The sequence below is a fragment of the Magnusiomyces paraingens genome, assembly GCF_902498895.1.
Source record: "Magnusiomyces paraingens strain CBS 517.90 genome assembly, contig: contig1, whole genome shotgun sequence".
NCBI classification, from domain to species: domain Eukaryota; kingdom Fungi; phylum Ascomycota; class Dipodascomycetes; order Dipodascales; family Dipodascaceae; genus Magnusiomyces; species Magnusiomyces paraingens.
In genome coordinates, this window is record NW_022474067.1 from 5,487,501 (window position 1) to 5,510,658 (window position 23,158).

The window sequence follows — 23,158 nt, forward strand, 5'->3', positions numbered from 1 at the left end:
CCCTGATAGAAACTCACCCCTGGAGTCTTTGCAGCCCAAGGCATCAGACCTTGTGGACTCCTCCATACACACAGACACTGCCGCCTTAATACGATAATTATTCATACCATGCAGTGAAACCCAATAATGACGTTATGATTCCAATTTTTTTTTTTTCTAATTATTTTCTTTATTTTTTTTTTTTTTTTTTGCTGTAAAATTTGTATTTTAGTGTATATTATTATTATTTAAATCAATTTTTTTTTTTAATTTTTTTGTTCCCCTTATTTGGTCCACTTGGATGAATCCTTAGTCTTCATCTTCTTCTTCCCATTCCCATCATTCCCTGTGGCCTGACGTTTGCCCTTACCACTCGCACCAATTGTAATGTTGACCTTGGGAGGCACCGCAAACCCGTACGATTTCGCAACCTTGGCCAAATCCAGTTTATCAATCTGGTACACAGACTTGGTTGAATGACTGGCATACGCTTGCAGATATGACTTGTATCCCTCACGTGCAGATTGGTTAAGCCAAAAATTGGAACTGATCAGCTTTTCTAATTGTGGCTGCACATTAAACAGTCGTTTGGCTGGGAATTCATACTCATTAAGAGGAACCTTGGCAGCCTTAAGGTACCGCAGAAACCCAAGCTCCGATGGTGTCAAAAACATAAGACTCTTACCCTTTCCTCCAGATCCACGAGCTGTACGGCCCACACGGTGAATATAATCACGGGGATCATCTGGAGGGTCAAACTGGATAATCCAGTCAACTGCAGGAATGTCAAGACCACGAGCAGCAACATCTGTACAAATCAAAATACCATCCTTAGCATTGCAAAACTCGAAAAAGGTGTTGGTCCGCTTCTGCTGCTTCTGCTTGCCGTGTAAATCAAGAACTGGCAAGTCAATGTAATTGAGCAACTCACCATAATACTTGACACTGTTACATGAAGACAAAAACACAATAATCTTCTTGTGCTTGTATCGCTTCAAAAATGAAAATAAAACAAGAAATCGCTTGTCGCTATCGCATACAACGTAGCCTTGCTCCAACCCATCTGCCGTCGAAGTTTCCTTCTGTTCGTCAACATTGATGTACAGAGGACCCTTGCGCAGGGAAATGCGTGCCAGGTCTTCCACCTTGGTTGTCTGTGTTGCAGAAAACAGCATGGTCTGACGGTCTTCCTTTGGCAAAATGCTCACAATCTTCTTCATAGTCTCCTCAAAACCAATCGTCAAAATACGGTCTGCCTCATCCACAATCAGTGCCTTAAGATTCTTATAAATGAATCCCTCAGCATTCAGCAGGTGATCCAGCAGACGACCAGGAGTTGCCACAAGTAAGTTAACACCCTTGCGCAGTTTCTCCTTTTCTGCGTGAATCTTCTCACCACCAATAACCAAACCCACGGTTTGTGAGTGGTGCTCCATAAGTTCTCTTGCAACCTTAAAGATTTGGATTGCAAGTTCACGGGTCGGTGAAATCACAATAACACCAGTACCATTGCGTGGCTTAAACTTGAGCGAATGTAGTAGCTCAATCGCAGGAATCAAAAACGCAAGTGTCTTACCAGATCCTGTCTTGGCTGCACCCAAAACATCCCGACCTGCAAGTAACGGTGGAATCGTAGTAGCTTGAACTTTGGTCATTTTGGTAAATCCCATCTCCTTAATACCCTTCAGTGTAGGCTCAGAAAGCTTCAGGTCGGTAAAGTTCTCAGGCTCAGCAGTGCCAGCAGGTTCAGCGGTGTCCTCTTTCTCGGGAACTTCCTCCAGGTCAGATCCCTCACCTTCTTCTTCTTCTTCTTCTTCCTCTTTTTCCTCTTCCTCTTCTTCTTCCTCTTCCTCTTCCTCTTCCTCTTCCTCTTCCTCTTCCTCTTCCTCTTCCTCTTCCTCTTCCTCTTCCTCTTCCTCTTCCTCTTCCTCTTCTTCTTCATCCTTCTCTTCGTTCTTCTTGTTCATCTGAGCCTTAGCTTTCACTTTGGACTTGAAGCCAGAATTAGTCTCAGAAACATCCTCAGTACGCTCCAAAAGATCCTTAATGTCAGCCAAGTCTTCGTCAATCTCGTCTGCCAAGTCGTCGGTTTCCTTAACACCAGCAGTAGCCTTAGTAGAAACCTTCTTAGCAGAAGCTTTCTTCTCGACCTTGCTAACAACCTTTTTGCTCGCACTGGCCTTTCTCGGGGTAGCTTTTGCCATGATGTGTGGTAATTTTTTTTTTTGTATATGTAGGGTTGACGAGAAAAAAAAAAATTTAAGAAATTTCCAAAATGAAATTTTTTTTTTTTTATCGCGAAGAAAAAAAAAAAATTTTTTTAAGATCAGTCATGTGATCTAGTCGGTTTATTTTTTTTTTTTTTTTCACCACTCCCAAAATCAAAAAAAAAAAATAAAATAAAAAAATAAAAAAAATAAAAAAAAAAAATAAAAAAAATAAAAAAAATAAAAAAATGAACCTTTCAACATCTCCACCAAATGTAAAAAAAAACAAAACAATGTCCAACCAACAAAACCAGCAGCAACAGCAGCAGCAACAGCTTACACTTCCTAGAAGAAGCACCATTGTACCATCTTCTCAATCACTTTTTAATCAAAAGGCAGCTAGACGAAGATCTACTCTTGCTCCATCAACATTTAAATCTCGCCAGCTCACTCACCTCAATGTTCAACTAGCAAAACTTCAAGCAAACATGGCTGACATGGATAATGTTCTTCGAGTAACCGCCAAACAAGCAGAGTACATTCGTAAAATTGGCCTCATGCATGCTTCATTGTGCGTATAATTATTGTCATTTCATTTCTTTTTTATTTCATTTTATTTTATTTTATTTTATTTTACTAAACTATTTACTGACTTATATCTAGGTTCATGGCTGGCCACAAGTACTTCGAAATGGAGGCCATCAAGTCTCAACTTGAGGAAGAAGAGCGGCTACGGCAGGAACAAGAACAGATTGAACAAGAACTGCGTGAGCTTGGCGAGACAGGGTCTCTTGATTAACTACTGGAACACATCCTTCTTTTTCCATCTTTTAGATTCCTCTTCAAAGTCCATGTCAAAATTATCCAGCAAAGCCTCTTGAATGCGTGTACCATCTGCATACTTGTCAATGTTATCCAGCATCACTTTACCCTCATACCCTTGACGCCAACGATCAACCCAAAGCGCAGCTGCTCCAACTTCGTTAAAGCCGCCACCCTTTTGCTTTGGCTTAAGTTTCTTGATCCATACAGCATTGAGTAACTCGCGCACATTGTTAGTGGGACGCGACAGGTATTCACTGTAGAACTTGCCATCAGGAGACTGCAGGTTGAGGCGGTATAAAAGATAGTCTGCTTGAATAATTGGATCGATGATGGAAGTACGCATGGCGCCTGTTATAGCCAACGCAACCATGGCCTTTTCATCACTGACATAGGGTACAAACACACCAGGAGTATCATAAATAAAAATGCTTGGGTTTGAACTTATACGAATCTCATTGGAAATGCCTCGGGTTACACCTGCAAGACCACCAGTTTGTGCAGCTTTAGTTTCTATAGAGAGTTAGCAAAGGAAGGGGGAGAAAAAAAAATAAATAAATATGATAAAGACTTACTAATAGATGTACCAGCTGTGCGCAGATTATTGAGAAATGTACTCTTGCCTACATTGGGCATACCTGCAACCAGGATCTTAGCACCAAGAGGTGGTGGCGGGTCCATTCTATTAGCAAGAGCTTTTGCCACGCGCAAAACCTTGCGCACATCGCCCATGGAATTACAGTCCACAAGGACACCATTACGCTCCGGATGCCAGGCATCGACTTGAGCCTGAGTAAGAGGACTTAAATCACGTTTCGAATAAAGAACGACACGTGGGGTATTTTGACTAAAAACACGAGAGAAAAGCCCGTTTCGGGTGCTGAGCGGGGCTCGCGCATCACGGACCTCTACAAGCAGATCAACATCCTGAGAAAGAGCACGCATGCGTTGGAGCGCCACTCGGTGGTGACCCAAGAAGTTAGACTTTGTGACGTTGTATTTTGGGAATTCAAGCCGTGGTTTAAACACAGATGTCACCGTGGACGAGATTGTGGATGGAGATGGAGGTTTCATGATGTAGATGGTTTGGGTTGAGAAGAAGAAAAATAAAAACTAAATAAAAAATAAAAAAAAATTGGGGTTCAATTAAATTGGGAAAATTTTCAAACGTACTCAACTTAAGTCTACTATTTACCATACCCAACTCATAACCACACAAAATATGCCGTTGCTTATGATTACAGGGCACCCGTGCTCGGGGAAAACCACGGTTGCAACGAAACTGAAGGATGCTCTTGAAGAAAAGATAAAAGCTTCTGGGCTTGACATGAAAGTGGAGCTTGTGAATGACGAGCGGCTCAATATTGCAAAGGAAACATACCGAGAAGCCAAAACGGAGAAGGCTACACGCGGAGCACAAATGTCAGCGGTCAAGAAGCTTCTTGCACGCGACACGATTGTGATTCTGGACAACTTGACATACATCAAGGGGTTTCGGTATCAGTTGTTTTGCGAGGCCAAAGCAATCCGGACCAACTCATGTGTTGTGCAAGTTGGAGCACCTGTGGATTTATGTAAGGAATGGAACGCCCAAATGCTAGCAAAGGGAGAAAACGGTTGGGCGCCGGACTTATTTGATGCTCTTGTTTTTCGATACGAGGAGCCGAACGGAATGAGTCGCTGGGACTCGCCGTTATATGCTGTTTCATACGACGATACAACACTGCCTGTGGATGAAATTTGGGATACACTTGTGCTTCAAAGACCCAAACCACCAAACCAAGCTACGCTGCTCAAGGCAGCAACACCAACAAATTATTTGTTTGAATTGGATCGCATTACACAGGAAATTGTGACAGCTGTGTTAGAACTTCAAAAAGTAAACCCAGGTGGAGCAGTCAAGGTTAAGGAATACCCAGTCAAGGTTGAGCTGCCTTACAAACCTCTTTCTATTGCACAGCTACAGCGGATACGAAGGACGTATATTGCACTTAATAAGATGAAGAACGTGGAGACTTCAAGGGTTCCAATTATGTTTATAGAGTATTTGAACAAGAACTTTGAAAGAGATGATTAGATATTAAGAATACAGAGTGTTTATATATATAAAAAAATACAAGCAAGATAAAAAAGAAAAAGGGTGAATTATTTGGAAAAGCACTTTTTGAGACAGCAGGTAAGAATGTTGATAATAAGATCGACTGTCTCGTCCGACTGCTGCTGTTGTTGCTGTTGTTGATGGTAACCTCCTTGTTGCTGTTGCTGCTGATGTTGTTGCTGATACTGAGGTTGTTGCTGCTGCTGGTATGGGTGCTGCTGCTGCTGCTGCTGCTGCTGTGGAGAGTATCCGCCCTTAAGGTCCACGACGACGACGCCTGCGTTGCCCTCTTCGATGTGGTATTGGAGATTGTTTTTCTCACACATTTCAACCACAGCAGGTTTTAGTTTGGCAATATGGTCCTCCGAGTGAATACCCTTGCCGACGATTCTATGGAACAAGAAAAAAGTTAGAAAGATGTTTGAAAAAAACCCAATCAGTAATTGCAAACTTACACCTTAATGTGTGACTGGTTGCTGTTAATGGCTGTGCGAATTCGCTCGTCAAGATATCCTTGGGCCTCTGGAAAGATCCTGTTAGCATTGGTTATTTTCAATCTAATTTTTTAAACATACCCTTGACATAAAGTCCATGAAGATCAATTTCATCATCTGCGGAATCTGTATTATTTTCGCGAAAAACATACTATTGAAAGTTAGTACTAATAGTCTAACAATTTATTTAGAGATAGACCTTAATTTTTTTTTTTTTTTTTCACTTACGGCTGCAGCTTGTTGGTTGTATTCATCGCCTTTACGCGCATGTTCTTTGCTCTGGTCAGAAAGTTGCTTAGCTTCAGCCTTTTCACCACGTTCATAGGCCTGTTTTGATTGCTCAGCGAGGCTACTGCGTTTCTTGAATTCCTGGTCAGCCAGTTGTCGGAGATGCTTGTACTCGGTGTCGACCGAATGGTTGTAATCTCGTTCAAGAGATCCTATTAAATGTTAATAAACTTAAAAAAAAAATGAATTAAAAAGGATATAATAAAAACACTTACTCTCTCCCAAGGGAATCTCAACGTCCACAGCAGCCATGATTTTCTAAAATGATCTATTTTCACAAAATTGGAGGATGGATGTTTTGTTTTGGTTTTTTTACAAGTTTGAGGGGGAGGTAGGGAGACTTTTAATTTTTAAAGACAAAAAAAAAGAGAATTTTAAAAGTCGCGTCGTGAAAGGCTTTTGCAAATTTCTGGTGGAGCGCCGCCTGCCGTACGTCAATGCAGCAGGAACTTTAACGCCTTGGAAAAGACAACAATAATTATTATAATAAAAATAATAATACTGTTAACAGTAGTAGCAGCCCTAGCCCTATAAAAAGCTACCGTTGGTAAGTTGATCGTTACCATAAATAAAATTAAATTAAAAATAACAAAAGTTAAAAAGTTAAAAATTTAAAAATTTAAAGATGAAAATGTGTTATTTTAAAGTACATAAATTTAAAGTAAAAAAGAGGTCGTTACAGTTCGTCGCAGTTCTATTTCGTGAATGATAAATAAAAAAAAAGAGTAGTATAATCTCTATTATACACTCCCAAATTCGTTTACCACTTGTTCTCTATTCTTCAGTTAGTAACTAATCATCTCTAAAGTTATCTCCTAAATCCTCCTACTAACCTTGCTGGGTGGGCAAAAGACCAAAGCGCTTCTTCAAAGTGACTCTCTGGCGCGAGTACTTGTCATCGGGAGAGAACCGGGCAGGGTGGGCAGACTTGGTGATCTCACCGGCCTCGTTGATCTTCTTAAGGGTGTAGACACGCTTGCCCTCGTCGTTCAGATAGTACATCAAATGCATTTTAATATGTCGTGTATATGAGTTATATGTGTTTGAAAAAAAAAAAAAAAAAAAAAAAAAAAGTTTTAAGGGAAGAAGTTTTTTCATGATAAAAAAAATTTTTTTTTTCAAGGTTTGGTGGGCTCCAAAATTATTCACGTGACCTAAACTACACTTCTTTATCAAAAAATCAACAAAATCTTTAATCAGTAAACTCAAGAACCTGCTTCTTGCCTGCAAAGCCCTTGGTTGCATTGTCAAGAGCCTGCTTGAATACTTCCAGTTTGGCCTCGTCTGATGATGCATTGCTCCACACGTTGGGAGACACAGGAACATCCTTGAATTGGCCACTACGAATGTGATTAAGCATCTCTTCCACAGCCTTACCCTTGCCTTCGGGGTCTTTCTTGGTCCACGCAGAAAGCCAGTATCCGTGAGCGGAAACGTCCTTAAAAATAAATAGCGAAGTTGGAAGAATAACAGGCTGCTTAGACATGCCACCATATGTGACCAATTTGCCGCCATGTCCAAGTTGGCGTGCAACGCCGGTCGCAGACTTGCCGCCCACACAGTTGAACCCAAGCTTGATTGGCTTCCCCTGGGTCCACTCCTTAATTGTGGGCTTGAATGCCTTAGAATTTAGTTGCTCTTCAGTAATAACCTGGGTGGCACCAAGATCTTTGAGCTCAGCAATCAGCTCGTCTAGATTATCACGGCTGCGAACCACAGAAATGGAATTAAGTCCCCAGATGCGGCCGAGCTGGATAGCTGCACGGCCCACGCCAGAGTTGCCACCATTCTGGATGAACCAGTCGCCCTTTTTGAGGTCAACAAACTGGGTCAGCATCTGGTGCGCAGTGCATGGGTTAACGGAAATGGTTGCGGCTTGGGTGTGTGTGATTCCGTCGCGGTTAATAGGCGTCAAATCTCCAGGAGTCACAAGTGCATGTGATCTCCATGTACCAAAGTTGGGGAGCCTGGGGATGGCCCAATCACCAGCCTTGAAGTTCTTGATGTTGGAACCAACTTCGACAATCTCAAAAAGACCCTCATTGCCGCCGATTGCTGAAGGCTGCTCCGGTGTTAGCTCGGTGGTAAAAGCAGGCATTGACGGGTACACACCCTCAAGTTGGTTGATGTCAGCAGGATTAATTGGCGAAGCCAAAGTCTTGACAAGAATTTCATCAGGGCCAGGGCCATTCAATTCGTAGGAAACGAGCCTGAGAAAAAAGAGTTAGAGTATGATAGGATTAGAAAAAACAATCTTTGCTTACTTGACAACGTCTTTGGGGATACCAGTATTGGCAAAAGTGATGGCGGAGGCCTTGACGGAAAGGAACCGCAACAAGCCAAAAGAACCCCGAGAAGAAGAAGAAATTGGTCTAGTGAGAGACTGTCTCAGCAGTGAAAAGGACATTTTGTTTAATTGTAAAAGATATTGGTATTAAAAAAAAAAAAAAAAAAAGATTAGAAAAGAGGGATTATGTTTGACCGTATTGGCAAAAATAAAACAGATGGTTCTTCTTTTGTGTTTTTACTCGACCAACAACCCTAACATCTGTTAAATTTATGCGGGGTCCTGCCCCTCAGATAAAAAAAAAAAAGGAAAATTATGTAATGGGAATTATTAATTTATCACGTGGTTAATCGGAATTTTGGCATTTTTGGAATTTTTGGCATTTTAGCATTTTGTGTCCCAACCAAGGAATTTTTAAAATTTGTCCGTCCACGGATTTATTCAATCAATCAACCAAGCCAGCCAACCAACCATGAATCTCTAAAGAAAATCTCAAACCCGCGGTTGCTTTGGCTATATTAATGATCCTGAGATGATAGAAATAGTTAAACATTAATAAAATATCAGATAATACCGTTAAATGATCATCATAATAGTCCCTTCTGTTCGAGTCATATCAATACCCTCATTAATACATCCACTAATTGAAACCCAAAAACTCACTCAAAACCCATTTAATAAAAAAAAAACTACTTATATTTATATCAAAAAGAGTATTAAATGATTACTCCAATTATGCATTAAAAAAAAAAACATTTTACTGTATGCGAAGCCCATTGGGACGTTTTGGTTGTTTCTCAAGTGCTTCAAGCTCATCTAGACACACGTCCAATGCTTTCCACTTAAACATGAGCTGCCGCAAGTTTCTGTGTTCTTCATCTGCAAACAGAGTCCCTTCCAACACACGTCTTGCTTCACACACAAAGTCCTTTGCCGTCCGGATTTTGGATCGCTCACTTAGAGGTGGCAGCCGTGGCACATAATACCGGCTACTGATTCCAAGAAGACGGCCTCCCGCAGTCTTCTTCATGGCAGTCTCAACCTTATCCTTAGCACGTTGCTCGTACTTGCGCATCAGAGACCCTCCATTGTCACGATTCTCAAGCCGTCGACCAGTTTTACACGCGCTTCGACGAGCCAGGTGCAAAAAATGTTCAGTGTAGCAAGCCTCTACAGTCATCCGACTAATGCGTTCAGATGAATAGAGAACTGGTAGTGCTGGCTCAGATACAACTTTAGGTAAAGGTTCTGATTTTACTTCAAGTTCTGATTCATCTGATTGACTGAGAATGATTACAGCAGGGTCATTTTTAGGGATTTTAAGAGATTCCCAGGGTATTTTAAAAGCGACGCATACATATGGTCCCAGTCTCTTGTGTTCATTCCGAGTAAACTTCCCATTTTGTTCAATCTTTTTCTTGAGTTTTTTCTTTTGTTTTTCGTTGTTTTTTATTTCTCTTTTTGATTCTTTTATCAGTGACCGGATCATTGTAAATGCCGTATGGAGATATAATAGACGAGTAGTTGTTTGTGAAACTTTTAAAAATTATAATTCTATTAATGTGGTTTTCTTTTTCATTCTTTCATTTTTAGAGGAATTGAAGAGTCTTTAAATACTATCTTCTTTGAGGTTAAGATCCATCGATCCTTGTTTTTATGCGCTCTGGATTGATGAAAGGGTCTGTTGGGATCTCCATTTTTAGGAAAAAAGCATAGCAATGATTGTGGGGATTGAAAAAAAAAAAAATTGAATTGAATTGAATTGAACTGAATTGAGAGGAATTGATGAGGATATTGAATTTCTGCTTAGATCAACTATTTGGTTGCATTCATTAGGTGTTTTTAATCTATTTAAAGAAACTACCAGAATATTGTAAATGGATTCACAAGTAACGGAAAATTATGCATTTGCTTAAGATAGGATTACATTTTAAAAAAAAAAAAAAATTGGTAACGATCCATAGTAATAATCTAAGTAACTAGTTAATCATCTTTTTCTAAAACTGTAGTAAATCTGGTTTGTATCTGAATTGTTTTTAGGAATAGAATTAACTCTTTGTTAATAGAGGTTTTTACAATTTTTGGATCTTATTTTGGTTTTTTTTTAAATGTGCGAGATTTATAAAAATGATTTTTTGGTTGTGTCATTTTGCTGTGTGAAACCATAAGCCTAATCAAATATCATTAATCGGCTTGTTTTTTTTTTTTTTTTTTTTTTTTTTGTATTTAAAGATCTTGAATTTTAGATATTTTAATTCCCATGACTCTTTTATGAAAATTTCTTGTTGAAAAAAAAAAAAAAAAAACCTTGCGATCGTTCATATATATATATCCGACAATTTCAAGTGATAAGCCGCATGACACAAGTTCCGAGTATTAGAAAGAAGGGGGAAAAAAAATCTTACACTTTCTGTCATGTTCTGTTTCTTTATTCTTTATTTTTTTTTTTTAAATCATCAAATTAACGAAAAGTACAAAAGGAAAAAAAATATATACACAAATGGAATAATGGAGATTTTTTGGAGTAAAAAAAAATAGCTTCCTCTTATGGGTTCAGTCGTATGGAGGAGGGGAGACCTTGTCTTTCAGTCTAGCAGCATGATAGTTGATGGAAGACTTTCCAGCCTTGACCGTGGGCTATTATTAAGAGTTAGTATAAAATCCATTGAAAGAAAAATAAATGAATAAAAAAAAACTTACTCTAGTAGCCATGCAAATCTTGAGCTCTTGAGCAAAGTTGGCACAGGTAGGGGCATCGTGGCCGTTACTGGCCCAGCACGAAAGCAAGTTGGTGAGAGCAACGCTGCAGGGACCACCGGCAGTCTTTGCGGCAGTACTCTTGACGCGGAGCTTTGCAAGATGTTTCAGACGGGGCTGCTTGCTAGAGAGCGACGACATTGTTGGGTTGTGGAGAAAGAGGATGTGATTCTAAGGGAATTCAAATCCGGAATGTGTTGATGGTGGTGCGTTGAAAAAAAGTGAAAATTTTGGTGGTGAATGGTTGGTCTCCTGCACAAAAACTCAAGTTACCCTGATGCTATGAAGTTTTGGGGGGGGGGGGGATATTATATTACAAGACAATTTTTTGTTGTTGTTGCAAATTTATGTTACAATTATATATTACATTTTTTCGGAGAAACCGGCGTTTGTGATTTTTTCAGGTCTGCACACGCCGCACTATGTCATGCCGCTCCGGTTTTCGGTTTCCAGCACCGCCGTGCATTTATTCATAATCAGCAGCCCCGGCAGCACAACCTCAAAGACATGGTCATTAATAATAATAATAACAACAACAACAATAATAGCGATCTCAAGTCCCGAGTTCCGGATGGTTTCGATGTGTTGTATGTGGTTGAATAAATTGTTTGTGTGTGTTTGATGTATCTAAGATCTAAGAGCATCTCACACTTGCCATAATTTCAATAATAATAATAATAATAATAATAATAATAATAATGTCTTTGCTACCCGGCTGGATCCGGCTGGTCCTGTTAAATACCTCGCGCTGACACGCACACACACATTGATGGTTGTTGTTATTGTTGGTCTTTCCAACGTGGTGGCTCTGAGCGCTCAGCTGGTAAAAGCCTTTTTTGTTTCTTTTTTGTTTCTTTTTGAGTCCTTCAAAGCTGCTTCAACTTTTTTTTTTTTTTGCTGCCTGCCTGTCTGCCTTCCTGCCTGGATTTATTTATTTATTTTATTTATTTTATTTTTTATTTTTTATTTTTTCCATACTCACACCAAAATAAAAATAAAAAATAAATAATAAATAATAAAAAATAAAAAAAAAAAATTTACAAAATCCAAACTTTCCTACCCGTTTCTGGTTTTCTCCTTTACCATCCACTTTGTTGCCTTTTTTCTTAACCATCAAAACAAACAACAAACAAACAAACCACGTTTAATTTAAATTTTATTTAATTTATTATAATTTATTATTATAATTTAATACCCACCATCACCAGAACCCCCAAAGGCACACACACTATAACACCTTTCCTTGGTTGTTCATTATATGCCACTGATAACTCTCTAATTTCTAATCTCTAATTTTGAATTTTTAATTTCTAATTTCTAATTTCTAATTTCTAATTTCTAATTAATACCTCCAAGACTATATACCTCCCATGAGCTCCTCTTCGTCTGCCGCTGTACCGGCCCCGGTCCCCACCCCGGCTTCTGCCGGCCCTGAGGTACCCACCCAACCATCGGACTTGCCAGACCCTGTCCCCCACGAGTCCCGGTCACGGGATTTCTCCCCCCACCGCGCTTTTAAGAGACCACGTCTCATGGATAGCATTACCACATCTTCATCTGCTCTACCATCAGTGGTTCAATCTCCAGCTGATTCTAACGGCTCTTCTTCTTCTTCTTCTTCTTCTTCTTCCTCTACTCCTGATTCCCGTACAAAGGCTCTTGTCGCTGAACTAACGCGTCAATACTTTGGCTCTAAAAAATTGGATTCCCATCTGCCTATCCCGGCCTTTAATTTCTCACCCAAGGCTCCGGCTGATAGCGCCAATAGCAGCTCGTCCTCCTTGTCTTATTCTTCCTCAACCTCTCTGGACAGCTCTGACCTTTCTGATATATCTTCAGATACAATCACTACAGCCACAGCCATTCTCAAAGACCCGCCACCTGTTATTTCTTCCTTCAAAGTGGTTCGCATCCGGGCGCCGCAAAACAAGCATATTATTGAGACTGGAGAACCAAACTTTGTCAAAATCTTTGATGCCCCACTAGAGGAAACCTCAGTAGCCCCTCCACAGCCGCACAAGCGCAAGCCCCGGACAAACTCGGAGGGGTATATTTCTGTGCCAGCTATTTTAAACACCATTTCAGAACGACTTAAAAAGTCACAAAATAGCGAAGCTGAACAAGAAGATGGAGATGATGATGAAAATGATCAGGAAGATGAACAGGAAGAAGATGATGATGAGGAAGAAGAAACCAATAATGAAGAAGAAGAGGAACAAGAGAATGAGGAGGAAGAGGAGGAGGATGATGAAGAAGAGGATGAAGATGAAGAGTTCTTTTCATACGACCCCAAAGTCGATATGGGCCACGACGCTCTGCTGGAGTACATGCAAAATCAACTTAATAATGGCAACCCAGTAGACAAGGCTACTCTTCGTGTTGAAGTCTCTGATAAACTGGCGCGTGAGCTAAAGATGTTTTTATGGATGAATGGCCCATACTCTTTTATTCAAAAATATGTCAACTCTCCTCTCAGCAAAGCAACATTGGGAGAAATTTTAGCATCGTTATCGTTCCCCCTCCCAGAAAGCCTTGTCACGCGAACACGCCGCGAACTATTAACTAGCCTTGTCATTCTGGCAGTCCAATACACAGTGATGCCGCGCAAGCGCTTATTTAAGGACTTGACAATCAAATCTCTAGTCGACATTATCGACAAGGCCCAAAACATTATTGTTCTGACAGGTGCTGGCATCTCTACTAGTTTGGGCATTCCAGATTTCCGATCCAAGTCTGGTCTTTACAACAAGCTGGCATACCTGGGGCTGTCGGACCCTCAGGAGGTCTTTGACCTGGGCATTTTCCGCCAAGACCCTTCCATCTTTTACTCAATTGCAAAGGAGATTTTACCTGTAACCACTCGCTTTTCGCCAACGCACGCATTCATTAAGCTGCTCCAGGACAAGGGGAAACTTCTTAGAAATTACACGCAGAACATTGATAATCTGGAACACTATGCAGGAATCCGTGCAGATAAGCTGGTACAGTGCCACGGGTCGTTTGCATCTGCCACCTGCCAAAGCTGTGGGTACCGTACCAAGGGCGAAAACCTATTTGAAGACATTCGCAACCAGATTGTGTCACGATGTCCAAAGTGTAAGAGCGCAGCAGCAGCGTCTCTCGCAGCGGAAAATAAGAAGAAGGGGGCCCAGCAAAAGGATTCTAAAAAGGGAGGCAATGGTAGCAGCAGATGGGTTGAAAAACCAGGCGATACAGATGATGATGACGATGAAGATGATGCCACTGGAACTAGCGTGACGGGAATCAACATTGGCAAGCGGGTATATGGGATTCTGGACCCACGCAACACTAGCAATGTTAAATACGAGCCCTACGCGCTGCCGGACCGTGGGACACGGAGCAACTCGCCCAACAGCTCTGGGGAAGGTACTACGCTGAACGTGACGGCAGCAATGCGCAGAAGCGCGACGTTTGGAGTGATGAAGCCGGACATTACGTTTTTCGGGGAGCCGCTACCGCACACGTTTGAGGACACGCTGATTGGCGGAGACGCTGACCGTTGCGACCTGTTGCTGTGCATGGGCACATCGTTGAAGGTGTCTCCAGTGAGTGAGACGGTGCGCATTGTGCCACCGTCAGTGGTGCAAGTATATGTATCCAAAACGATGATTACACACAATGAGTTTGATCTTACGTTACTTGGAGCGTGCGACGATGTGGTTGAGCACCTGTGCAACAAGTTACATTGGAAATTGGATCACCCAATGGCGGCTAGCATTGACTTTACGCCGTATATTGAGCGCAAGCTGGAGCTGGCGGCGTATGAGTTCCACGAACACCCAAAGGACGCGCCCAAGCTGGTGGAGACGGGAGCAAGTGAAGGCGACAAGAGTGAGGTGAAGGTTAAAAAGGAGCGCGATGTGCCGGTTACTCAGCGGTCTCTTGACAGTTACTTTTCAAGCAAATGAGTGATGAAGATGATGAAGTTTTAATGATGATTATGATTAGATAGAAGAGAAATATATTTATTTATATTTTTTTACAAAGAAAACATTTTTTTTTACGGAAATATAAAAAGATGGAAATAAAAAAAAAACTCCGGAAAACAATAGACCCCAAAAAGAAAAGAAAAAAAAAACATGAAAAATATCCAAGAAGTAAAAAAAAAAAAAAATTCAAATCAAATCCATCCCTCGATAGCACGCAAGGCATTGTGGAGGCGCCGCACGCCCTCGCGACGCTTATATCTATCTGCGGAGATGTCTGTTGACAGCTTGGCCAACGCGTCTACAAACTTTTCCAGCAGTAAGCGTTCAGCCGGCGGCATATCGAGCTCGTCCAGGCGCAACGTCACATCCGACAATTCCAGCAGCTGCTGGACTGTTTCACGGTTAAATGGCTGGCGAGATGTCGTGGCAGGAGCCCCGCTGCTATTGCCACTACCACCACCGTTACCATTACCGTTACCGTTACCGCCACCGCCACGAGATGAGGGCCCAGAGGAACCACCTACGCCGCCCGACTTGCGGCGCCCAGCAGCTGCCGCTGCCAAAGGTGTAGCCGTGGACCGGTGGATTGGTGCCGTGGGAGGGAGGGCTCCGAGCGACGAGATTCTCGAGCGTTGGCTCCGCGAGGCACGAGGTTCTGCACTGGCTCCTGCAGTGACTCCTGCTGTGGCAATGCCTACAGTAATGCCTGTGGTTGTGGTTGTTGTATTCCCAGAAATTGATCCGTCATGTGCCACGTACTCGTACGCTCCTGTGGGACTGTACTCATCATAAAAGTTGTACCTGCTGCCGCCAGCACTAGGCCCAAGAGTCACCGTATTGGTGACCCCGGCCACAGCTGGTGTTGTTGCCGTGGCTCCCGTCGTGCTGCTCGTTGCAGTGCTGCTGGGCGTGCTGCCTTCAAGTTCCGCGCGTCGCGGCTGCGAGCCCAGTGGGAAGTGCTCGGAGATGACGCGGTGTGGCGGTGGAATGGGTACCGTGCCCGTGACATGGCCCGCAGCTGCTGCTGCTGCTACTGCACTTTGCTGCGACGTGCGACTCGAGTTGAGACCGTCGTAATCGTAAGAGTGTTGCCGCAAGTTTCTGGAGACTTCCTTAGAACGACGGAAACTTGTATGTAGGGCCGACAAATCGGCAGCAGCTGCTGTAGACGCTGCAGCTGCAGCTGCCAAGGCTGTGGCCGAGGGAGACGATGACAAGGGTTCGGAAGGCATAGAGTCCGGGCGCATAGTATTTGTGGCTGAAGTATGATCAGCTCCAGACTCGTGAGAAGTCTGGGACTGGAGCTGAGGCGGAGGTGATGAGGAGGACAAAAACGTTTGATGAGACATTTGGCTAAGCCTGTTGAGCGCAGCCACAGGGAACACCTCTGCACCCGTTGAAGTTCTAAAGTCGCGGGTATGAAGCGGTTGCTGTTGTTGTTGTTGTTGTTGCTGCTGCTGCTGCTGATGCTGCTGATGCTGATGCTGCTGCTGCTGCTGCTGGTCATAATCCTCTGGCGCCTGGTGAGGTGCACCAGTAATTGTTGCCGTCACATCTGGAGAAGTGCGCGACGAAATCGGCTCCAGCCCTGACGATGAGGCATAAGTTCCAATCAAAGCCGAAGGAGGGGGTGGAGGCATAGAAGCAAGCAAAGGTGAAGACAATGTGCGCTTGTGTGTTTGGTGCGGCTGCAGTTGCTGTTGCTGGGTCTGCGCAGATGTTGCTGTGGTTGTTGTAGCAGTTGTGTAACTGGGCGATCCAGGGTCATGAGAGAAAGACGACGTATGGCGGTCCGAGGAGGATGAAGCAGGTCCAGTGGTAGGTCCAGCGGACGAAACAACAAGCGAGGAGCTAGTGGTGATGAGCGAAGAGGACCCATGAGAAATCAAAGGTGAGGATGTGGCAAAGACTGGAGTGGTTGCTTGGAAAGCAGGTCCAAGAACGGTACCAGACTCTCCACTAGTAGACACTGTACTACTGTTAGTGTTGTAAGGCCGAGATGTCGTTGTGTAGTACCCTCCTTGGCCAGTTCCACCGGTCCCGATTACAGTAGTGTCCTGCGTGATTTGAGGAGTTGCAATTGCAGAAGACACCTCGTAGCCGGTTTCAACAAACCCAGCGTGAGCAAGCATTTCGTCTGCAGTAGGGGTATTTCCAGGCCCAGTTTGAACGCCGGTGAGTCCTATACCAATTCCTGTAGAGCCAGCAGAGCTCAAGTTGGCGCGTGCACGAGAAAACGGGTAGGTTTGGGCAAGGGGGTCTGGAGAGTAACGGCCACCGCCACTTCCACCAGAGGCAGCACTGAAATAAGAGTCAACGTCACTTGCAGAAGTACTTGGACGCGAGGTTGACAAGGATGAAGAGCCACGCAAAAAGGGCATGACAGGGAACTCGAGATCATTAGATACTGGTGCCAATGTGGGGGTTACCGAAGAAATTTTGAGCGGAGAGGATGGTGCTGTACGGAAACTTGAAGCCGGAGAAGATGACCGAATTTCAGCAAGAGGAACACCACCTGCGTAGGGTGGGGGTGGTGCAAGTTTTGTCATTGCAGTTAAACCAAGTGCTGTAGGGGTTGTTGGAGAAGTTGATGAGGAGTCAGTGAGGCGTCCAATGTTAGGTGGGGGAGGCAATTGATCATAAGCCAACGAAGCGGGATCTCTAGCGTTCCCACTAGCTGGAGTATTTGAACTGCTGCTACTACTTGAGATTCCAATATCAGAGTTGAGGATGGCTGAGCTTGGTGTTGGGGCATCATTTTGAGGAGTAGCAAAGGACATAAATGCAGCGCCTGAAGACGACATATTAAGTCCCGGAGCGCTGCCAATAACACTAATGCTACTATTTGCTGCATGGCTTTGAATTTGTGTGCCAATACCTGTACCATTTTTATCACCTTGGTCTTCTCCACCCAAGGACTGTTCATTGAGCTGACTAGTTATAGGGGTGGTAGGGTTTTCATCATCATGATGCAACGCGTCAGGTTGGGCAAAACGAACGGGCAAAGAGTGGGAGCGTGCGTGTTGGGCGCGTAATTCAGTGGGGGAAGAAGGAAGTGGAACAGGTTTAGGAGGGAGAGGGTACTGGGGGACACTAAGAGGGGGTTTTGAGACAGGAATGACTGTCATACCAGCTGAAGAAGGCAAGGGAGGCATTGATTGGCGCTGGTAGGAGCGTTTGAGGGGGGCAATATTGCGGCGGGAAGGGATTGGATGGAGAATATCAGCTGAGGCAGAAGTAGAAGCAGAAGCTTCTGGGGGGAGCTGAGGGAGGTCTTTATTAAGGACGGTAGCTGGCAAGTTTTGGATGGCTGAAGCTCTAGTTGTTTGTGAAGGGATAACAGCAGCAGCAGCCTGTGCAGCAGCAATAGCAGCTTTGAGGGAGTTGCTTGAGGATGTTGGGGAGGTTTGGATTGGTATTTGGGCCATTGGGGTATAGAGGACAGTACCTGAGCGGGCAATATCAGAGGTTGAACTTTGGTTTGATGGGAAAGACGAGAGGAAAGAAATTGAAGATTGTTGAGACAATGGGGAGAATGCATCGGCAGCAGTAGTCATTTGTATCTGATCCTGGTCCTTTGTGGAGGATGGAGAAGAGATACCTCCAAGTAGCATGATGCGTTGGAATCGAATGTCGCCTAGAATGGATTCCATTTGGGAGGTTTGTTGACGAAGCTGAAGGAGGGCAGAAGTGTTTCTTTCGGTGCCTGGTTGCGGGAGAGAAAGTGAAGGTTTGGTCAGGGGGATAGCTTCATTAGAGAGACCTGAGGTTGTAGCAATGAGAGAGGACGAAAGGTCAGGGGATGAATAGTTTTGGGCACCATGTTGGAAAGGTGGGAGGATTCTAGGGCCAGTGACATGGAACAATGGGTCAGTTGCGGAAGTTGGATTTGATGGGGGGAACTGGAAGTATTCTGAGCGAGAGGATGTTGAGACAATGGAGATTTCTGTAGCCTTTTCAATGACTGGTGAATATTGTGAAATGAGTGAATGTCTTCCAGCAAGACTTGGGGCGATAGAATGTCTCTGAGCAGAGGCTGCGGTTGCAGAAGAAGAGGTTCGGGAATGTTCAGGTCTAAAAGCTGGTGCTGTTACTGGAGGTAAGACCTGGAAGTTTGATGATGATGATGAAAGGGCCTGAAGAGTTGATGGGGTTGAAGATTCTGAGTTTGGTAAGGGGTTCGCAGTTGCTGATGCACTTATAAAGTTTGTAGAGCTTGTAGAGCTTGCCAAAAGTGTATTATCGTTATCATGATGGTGATGATGATGATGATGATTATGATGATGAGAAGGGGGAGGGGCAATTGCGGAGGGTTCAAAAGCAGGTGGATTTGGTGAGTTTTCATTTTTAAAAGACAATGGAGGGGGTCTTTGACGGACGTTAATATCGACCGAAGATTGGATTGACGAAGACCCGGAGCTTCTTTGGCCAGGAGAGGTTGCCGGGTCCTGTAAGGATGAGGAATTTATGGACTGGGCCGGGTCCATGATAAGCTGGAGGTTGTTGATATTCTATATGAGAAAGAAAGAAAAAAAGAAGAAAAGATAATAAAAAAAATATGTAAATGTTAGTATAATAATTATTATTAGGATTATTATTATTATTAGAGGAATTGAAAGAGTATATTTGAAAAAAATTTTAAAAGAAGGGGGGGGTAGAATGGTAAGAAGAAAGAAAAGAAAGGGAAAAGAAAGGGAAAAAAAAAAAAAAAACGATTATCGAGACTTTTAAAAAAATAATTTTAATTTGTTTTTTTTTTTTTGTTAGATCGCAGGGCTGGTAAGTAAGTCAGGTTTTCTTTGGGGCTGGGCTGGGTTTTGCCATTTTTGGCAAAAAAAAAGGGTATTACTGTGCGGCTTTATATCCGCGTGGGGTTTCACGTGCGCCATGTGTGCAGCCAGCCCAGCCGCCACACGGCTGAAACTCTGCTTGCGGTGCTTCTCATAAACGCCGCCCACCGCTCAACCAGCCAGCCAGCCAGCCACTCGTTTGGATTTCTTTTTGTCGTACCAGCTGCAGCTGTTGTCTGGCCGTCTCCACGCCAACGCCCTCTGCCTCTCTTTCTGCCTCTGCTTGTGCTTCTGCTTCCAGCCCTAAACCTAACCTTAACCCTAACCCATTTGAAACAAAAGTCTACCACCCTTCTTTTAAACACACGGAATAGAAAACTCACCTTGGCCATCCTATCGGCACTGCTCCGCCGTTTCTTCCAAAAGCCCTCGGATCCTAAAGAAGAATAGGAAGAAGAAGAAGATGAAGAAGATGATGATGATGATGATGATGACGAAAATTTGGTCCATGACTTGGGCGACAATGTTGATTTTTGTAAAAAGTCTCGAAACCTGCGTTTATGCGGACGCTGCAAAGTCTCGTGGTCTGCATCAACCCTGTGACACTCGTGCTGCTCCTGCTGCTCCTGCGGCTGCTCTGACTGCTCTGGCACATGCACAGATTCTGCAACTAAACCTTGTCCACCCTCCTCTATTGTCTCCTCCAATGCCATTGTAGATCGCATCAGCTGTTGTTGTAACCGTAACCCTGGTGTAAAAGTACGGACCGGAAGACGCGGAGAAGTTGAAGGCGACGGTGAAGACAACGACGACGACGACGATGTAAAAGATACGGGATAGGATGAGCAGCTGTTGAACACCCGACGATTGCTAACTGTGTTACCGTCATCTAGTAGTAACTCAGGTGAAGGTGTCTCGCCTACTCGGATGAAACTTAGTTGACGCATTTCCGCAGTAGTAATGTTGTTACTGTTGTTACTGTTATTGTTACTGTTATTGTTACTGTTACTGTTGGGACTGTCTGTATCTCCAGTCCTAGTAGCAACAGTATTGTCACTGGTGGTTCCACTAAATGTACTGTAGCTGCTGCTATTCCTGCTGTTCCTGCTTCCAGGAGTTGTTCCAGCACATGTCGTAAACGTCCCTGCAACTGTCGCCGGCGTTGTCACCAAACCCGCTGCATTCTTACCGCCGCTAAAACCATCACCACCATTTTTGTCTGGCGTAACTGTACTCCCAACAATAATACAATCAGAATCTGGAGACCCCCTTGGAGTTATCGAGTACCGTTTAAGATCCAAAAATGATAAAAAATTGCTTGCACTGCTTATTCGAATTCTTGGAGGAGTTCCGACCATACTATTGCTTACACTTTTACTTCTTTGACGACTATTGTCTTCAACTCTTTTTCCCCCATGTATATCCATACTACTCCCACTGCTATGCGACCGTTTGTCTCGCTTCAAAGTCTTTGAGAAAAAATTTATAAATGATGCACTCTTGCTCCGTTTCTTGGGAACTTCCAGTGGCCCTCCAAATGGACCCCCATTTTGATTGTTGGAATAATGTTTGTAAGAAGAAGATGACGAAAACAACAGCGCCGGCGCTGTTTGGAATCCCGCACGAGTCATCGCCATTGTCTCCCGCGATAGAACTTGTAGCTGTGGTGTTTCCACATGAGGAGTCACTGTTTTCCGTGGTACCGGTGTAGCAGTGCCGCTGCCGCTGCCGCTGCTGCCGCTGCCGCTGCTGCTGCTGTTGCTGCTGCCATTCAAATTATTCTCTTGCTGTAGTTTTAATAGCTCCTCCTTCTCCTCCTGCTTCTGTTTTAATTGTCGCTCAAGTTTCTTTTGTTGCTCCTCCAACTTTTCTTGCTCTTGTTGCTGCTTGACACAACTTTCAACAGACAGCTGCGACAAGGACATGTTTTCTGCCAACTCAAAGCACCCTAAAATGCTAGACGATGACATTGTAGGTGCATATTCGTTCTGATAGTACCTACCATCTCCTTCCTCACTGCTATTTAAAGTCCATTGTTGGGGCCGAGGGGTTATAGTTCCATACGCTCCATTTTTGTACCTTAGGAAATCATCGTCAAACTCATTCCCGTCAAGCCCACTAGTATTGGACCCAGTTCCTCTCGAACCTATTCCTAGCCTTGACCCGGAATCTGATTCTGATCTAGACATATACCTAGACTCGATGTCTGACTTTGAAGCAGAACCTGGCGCCGCTGCTGCCGCTGCTGCCTCTGCTGACCCAGGAGCTGATACTAAAGAAATTGAGTTTGACCCTGACAATGTTGACCCCCCATAAGTCATTTCGCTAGCCTTGGCTTCCATGGTATTGAGTGTATGTTGACTATACTCTCGGTACAGTTCACTGCCCATTTTCCTTGGTGATGGAGAGAGCGGTTGCACACACGATACAATCACCGTTGTTTCCTGTTGCTGCTGCTGCTGCTGCTGCTGCTGTTGTTGCTGTTGTTGCTTGTCTATTATATGGTTCTTTGGGGGATTCAAAAAAGACTGAGAACGTTGATAATTAGATGGGAAACGGTCCAGTGGTGGAATAAAAGTTGTAAGTGAAGACTTGGGTATTTGGAAAGTAATGTTGGTGTTAAGCTCCGCAGGACTTGGAATGTAAATTGAAGATGATCTTGATCGACTTCTATTAGGTGTAACCAAAGGCATTTGCAAGCAGGCATGAGAAGAAGGTGGAGAGGAAGCAGATCGCTCAACACTTTTACTTTTAAAAGATTGGTTATTTTTGCTACGGTTGTCTTCTGGATTGTGAAGAGATACAGGGACCGGGAACTTGTACATTGGAAGTGAAGTATTTCTTTTTGGAGTGGATGGCCATGATTTGGTCATTTTAGGGGTTGATCCAAGCGAAAGACTAGGAGGTCCGCTGGCTCTTCGTGTTTTAGAAGCATGAGTTGAAAATGAAGAAATAGATGGAGAAGAAGATGATGATGATGATGAGGTCACAGCAGATTGTTTAAGAGATTGGTGTAAAGCTAGAATGGTATTAGAAACAGGATGTTTGAAGTCATCAGTAGGCGAATAGTATTCGATTGGTTCTATGGAGCGAGACCGTTGTCTTTTATGTTTCAAATAAGCTGGACTAAAGATGAAGAAATAATTGAAAAAAGTTAGCTTTTTTTTTATCATTATTGTTTTTATTTTTATTTTTATTATTTTTATTTTTATTATTATTATTTTTTTTTTTCCCAAAGATTAGGATCAAATACTTACCGTGACGACAAAGAATGGATGGCAGGAGCCTTTTCAGAGTTTGAATTGTTCATTTGGAAAGAAAGAAGCTTGTTGATATAATTATGAAAGAAATGCAACCAACGTAGAGAGAAAAGACCAAGAATAACAACAATAACAATAATAATAATAATAACAATTGAAAGGTCAAATATTCAGGGTCTTTTTTTTTCTTCTTCTTTTTCTTCTTCTTCTGCTCTTTATTATTAAT

The 23,158-nt window shown here is 43.2% G+C and overlaps 11 protein-coding genes across 11 annotated transcripts in view; 4 read left to right on the forward strand and 7 right to left on the reverse strand.

The window, feature by feature from the left end:
* SAPINGB_P001669 (uncharacterized protein) overlaps positions 1 to 97 on the forward strand; it is a gene marked incomplete at both ends in the record, with an annotated part of 1,554 nt that extends 1,457 nt beyond the window's left edge. The window contains one exon of the mRNA XM_031996390.1: positions 1 to 97. This exon is cut by the window's left edge and continues 1,457 nt beyond it. Within this exon, the coding sequence (XP_031852281.1) occupies positions 1 to 97 (97 nt within the window).
* Positions 98 to 263: 166 nt separating this feature from the next.
* On the reverse strand, positions 264 to 2,183 carry SAPINGB_P001670 (uncharacterized protein; the record flags this gene model as incomplete). The annotated part of the gene is made up of 1 exon (XM_031996391.1): positions 264 to 2,183. The coding sequence occupies one exon, from the start codon at positions 2,181 to 2,183 to the stop codon at positions 264 to 266; it is 1,920 nt and encodes a 639-aa protein (XP_031852282.1).
* Positions 2,184 to 2,479: 296 nt separating this feature from the next.
* Positions 2,480 to 2,903, forward strand: SAPINGB_P001671 (uncharacterized protein; the record flags this gene model as incomplete). The annotated part of the gene is made up of 2 exons (XM_031996392.1): positions 2,480 to 2,761; positions 2,850 to 2,903. 2 exons carry the CDS (start codon positions 2,480 to 2,482, stop codon positions 2,901 to 2,903), a joined length of 336 nt encoding a protein of 111 aa, XP_031852283.1.
* An 82-nt stretch (positions 2,904 to 2,985) lies between these two features.
* On the reverse strand, positions 2,986 to 4,082 carry SAPINGB_P001672 (uncharacterized protein; the record flags this gene model as incomplete). Its single annotated transcript, XM_031996393.1, has 2 exons — positions 2,986 to 3,521; positions 3,584 to 4,082. 2 exons carry the CDS (start codon positions 4,080 to 4,082, stop codon positions 2,986 to 2,988), a joined length of 1,035 nt encoding a protein of 344 aa, XP_031852284.1.
* Positions 4,083 to 4,230: 148 nt separating this feature from the next.
* On the forward strand, positions 4,231 to 5,085 carry SAPINGB_P001673 (uncharacterized protein; the record flags this gene model as incomplete). Its single annotated transcript, XM_031996394.1, has 1 exon — positions 4,231 to 5,085. One exon carries the CDS (start codon positions 4,231 to 4,233, stop codon positions 5,083 to 5,085), a length of 855 nt encoding a protein of 284 aa, XP_031852285.1.
* Positions 5,086 to 5,153: 68 nt separating this feature from the next.
* Positions 5,154 to 6,140, reverse strand: SAPINGB_P001674 (uncharacterized protein; the record flags this gene model as incomplete). The annotated part of the gene is made up of 5 exons (XM_031996395.1): positions 5,154 to 5,496; positions 5,562 to 5,628; positions 5,682 to 5,751; positions 5,829 to 6,040; positions 6,104 to 6,140. The coding sequence occupies 5 exons, from the start codon at positions 6,138 to 6,140 to the stop codon at positions 5,154 to 5,156; spliced, it is 729 nt and encodes a 242-aa protein (XP_031852286.1).
* Positions 6,141 to 7,080: 940 nt separating this feature from the next.
* On the reverse strand, positions 7,081 to 8,295 carry SAPINGB_P001675 (uncharacterized protein; the record flags this gene model as incomplete). The annotated part of the gene is made up of 2 exons (XM_031996396.1): positions 7,081 to 8,098; positions 8,153 to 8,295. 2 exons carry the CDS (start codon positions 8,293 to 8,295, stop codon positions 7,081 to 7,083), a joined length of 1,161 nt encoding a protein of 386 aa, XP_031852287.1.
* A 637-nt stretch (positions 8,296 to 8,932) lies between these two features.
* On the reverse strand, positions 8,933 to 9,664 carry SAPINGB_P001676 (uncharacterized protein; the record flags this gene model as incomplete). The annotated part of the gene is made up of 1 exon (XM_031996397.1): positions 8,933 to 9,664. One exon carries the CDS (start codon positions 9,662 to 9,664, stop codon positions 8,933 to 8,935), a length of 732 nt encoding a protein of 243 aa, XP_031852288.1.
* Positions 9,665 to 10,728: 1,064 nt separating this feature from the next.
* Positions 10,729 to 11,073, reverse strand: SAPINGB_P001677 (mitochondrial 37S ribosomal protein mS37; the record flags this gene model as incomplete). Its single annotated transcript, XM_031996398.1, has 2 exons — positions 10,729 to 10,812; positions 10,876 to 11,073. 2 exons carry the CDS (start codon positions 11,071 to 11,073, stop codon positions 10,729 to 10,731), a joined length of 282 nt encoding a protein of 93 aa, XP_031852289.1.
* Positions 11,074 to 12,302: 1,229 nt separating this feature from the next.
* SAPINGB_P001678 (uncharacterized protein) lies at positions 12,303 to 14,861 on the forward strand (the record flags this gene model as incomplete). Its single annotated transcript, XM_031996399.1, has 1 exon — positions 12,303 to 14,861. The coding sequence occupies one exon, from the start codon at positions 12,303 to 12,305 to the stop codon at positions 14,859 to 14,861; it is 2,559 nt and encodes an 852-aa protein (XP_031852290.1).
* Positions 14,862 to 15,073: 212 nt separating this feature from the next.
* Positions 15,074 to 22,982, reverse strand: SAPINGB_P001679 (uncharacterized protein; the record flags this gene model as incomplete). Its single annotated transcript, XM_031996400.1, has 3 exons — positions 15,074 to 19,393; positions 20,056 to 22,798; positions 22,930 to 22,982. The coding sequence occupies 3 exons, from the start codon at positions 22,980 to 22,982 to the stop codon at positions 15,074 to 15,076; spliced, it is 7,116 nt and encodes a 2,371-aa protein (XP_031852291.1).
* Between the last annotated feature and the right edge of the window lie 176 nt (positions 22,983 to 23,158).